This window comes from Etheostoma spectabile, chromosome 5 (genome assembly GCF_008692095.1).
Source record: "Etheostoma spectabile isolate EspeVRDwgs_2016 chromosome 5, UIUC_Espe_1.0, whole genome shotgun sequence".
NCBI classification, from domain to species: domain Eukaryota; kingdom Metazoa; phylum Chordata; class Actinopteri; order Perciformes; family Percidae; genus Etheostoma; species Etheostoma spectabile.
In genome coordinates this window covers 21,591,238-21,593,225 of record NC_045737.1, presented here as the reverse complement: position 1 = coordinate 21,593,225, position 1,988 = coordinate 21,591,238, and the positions used below count along the sequence as shown (strand labels likewise).

The 1,988-nt window shown below is 41.6% G+C and overlaps 1 protein-coding gene across 4 annotated transcripts in view; it reads left to right on the top strand.

The window, feature by feature from the left end:
- LOC116689210 (LHFPL tetraspan subfamily member 2a protein) overlaps positions 1-1,988 on the top strand; it is a 23,338-nt gene that overhangs the window by 6,966 nt on the left and 14,384 nt on the right. For all 4 annotated transcript variants that reach the window (XR_004331947.1, XR_004331946.1, XM_032515635.1 and 1 more), the window contains exon 2: positions 713-1,423. Coding sequence is in view for 2 of the 4 variants with exons in the window: in XM_032515635.1 (XP_032371526.1) it covers positions 1,012-1,423 (412 nt within the window). In the remaining 2 variants the exon portion in view is untranslated. The remainder of the gene's footprint in view (positions 1-712; positions 1,424-1,988) is intronic.

Sequence of the window (1,988 nt, the reverse complement as noted above, 5' to 3'; positions counted from 1 at the left end):
CACACACACACACACACACACACACAGGACTGAGAGATCTGAAAATGTCATCTGTTACAAGTTATTTGTAATCATATTTTGATTTCTGTTGAATAAAGAACAAAGAAATGAAATGTTTTATGCAGTCTGTAATTTGAATAGTGAACTGAATGATGGAGTTCGAGTTGATGTCATCTGGGTTCTTGACAGAAGTGAGGATCTGGCATGTTACACTGTGTGTTACTGTAAAAATGCAGCATGCTGCAACAGAGCTCTGTGCTGATCTGTGTTGACAGCTGCTCTGTGGCAAAACACACAAGGCTTCTGTCATTTTGCAGATCAATCACACAAAGTCCCAGTAATCTTGAGTAAAATGACGATGGTATAAACCTGAAGTTTTGTGTGTGTGATTCATCTTGACTGTTCCAACAGACATCTGGATGTGTTGTTCATGCTACACTCACAGCTGGCTTTTAGTGAATGTGAAGTAGCACTCTGTGGCAAGATCTTGGGTCTATTTGATGACAATGGTACACATTAGACATCCTGTGAGGCAAACACAAGAGAGCTTGATGATTTATAGTAGATGAGAAACAGGTCCCTGTTCATCCTTCTTAAACTCAGTCCCTACTTTTCTCTCCTTTTCCCCCTTGTACACAGTCTCAGTTACTTCCACGTCATATGTATACAGATTCTGTGTGTCTCTGACCCTCTTGTGTCTCTGTGTTTGTAGGTGTGCTTTCCAAATGGTACCATGGCTGAAGGAAGCTGCTTCGGTGCATTGTAGCTGTTTAGGGATGACCAGAGAAGAAGAAGAGGAAAAAGCAAAGAAGAAAGTATCGTGAGAGAAGGGAAAACATCTGCTCAGAGAGGATAAGATCAGAACAGGGAATCTACTGGACCTTTCTCTTTGTAAGGAAAGGAATTTAAACTCCCCAGTATTAGTGCTCTTTCCCTTTTAAAGGGCTTCAACGCTTCCCATTTTATTTTTTATTTTTATTGGTTGTTACCTTCTAAGAAAGAGTTAACACCATGTGCCATGTTATTGTAACATGCCGCTCCATGCTCTGGACACTACTCAGCATTGTAGTGGCCTTTGCCGAGCTCATTGCCTTCATGAGCCCTGATTGGCTGCTGGGATTCCCTCGGTCAGACTCCAGTGCGAGCGGGGCGGGAGTGGACTCCGGGGAGTACCGGCCGTCACTTGGCCTCTACAGCCGCTGCCTTCGTGTCGGGGCCCGGGGAGTAGGGGTGAGCTGTGGGCCTTATGCTGGGACATTTGGAGAAGTGGCCAGTGGCTTCTGGCAGGCTGCCATGTTGTTTCTGGCAGCAGGGGTGTTAGTGCTAGGAGGAGTAGCCTGTATCTCCATCTTCAGCCTGTGCTTCCAGAGCATCCTGAAGAAGAGCATATTCAACATCTGTGGACTGCTCCAGGCTATTGCAGGTGAGATATCTGTCTGTGTTTAACACATCTGACACAGAAAAAGTAGTTCTGTGTCAAGATCTTCCACACAAACTGTGCTCTCAGGAATCAGTTCCACTTGTCTTGTTACAATTGACATTGTAATGTTGCACTGTACTGTATATTGTACCTTCTCTAAAACAATCAAAATACTATTTCTATACTATTACAAAATATTATTTGAGTTTTTGAGAAAGATAGGAAACATTGGAAGAGAGTGAGAGAAATGACGTGTAACAAAGATCCCCAATTCAAAGCAAACCCCATAGCACAGTAATGTGTCTTAATCCCACATAATTAATACACATGATTTAATTTTCTATTTTGCTATTTCTTATTTTTTCAAATGTGTTAATGTCAGACATTGAATCTCTGTCTCTGTCCTAGTAAAGGCTGGTGGACTGTAAAAACACAAGGGTGTGTGTGTGTGTGTGTATATGTATGTATGTATGTATGTATATATATATACTGTATATGTGTTGAATGTACAGTATATGATAATAAGATGTTGATAATGACCAAACTAAATGCATGCTAAAATAACACT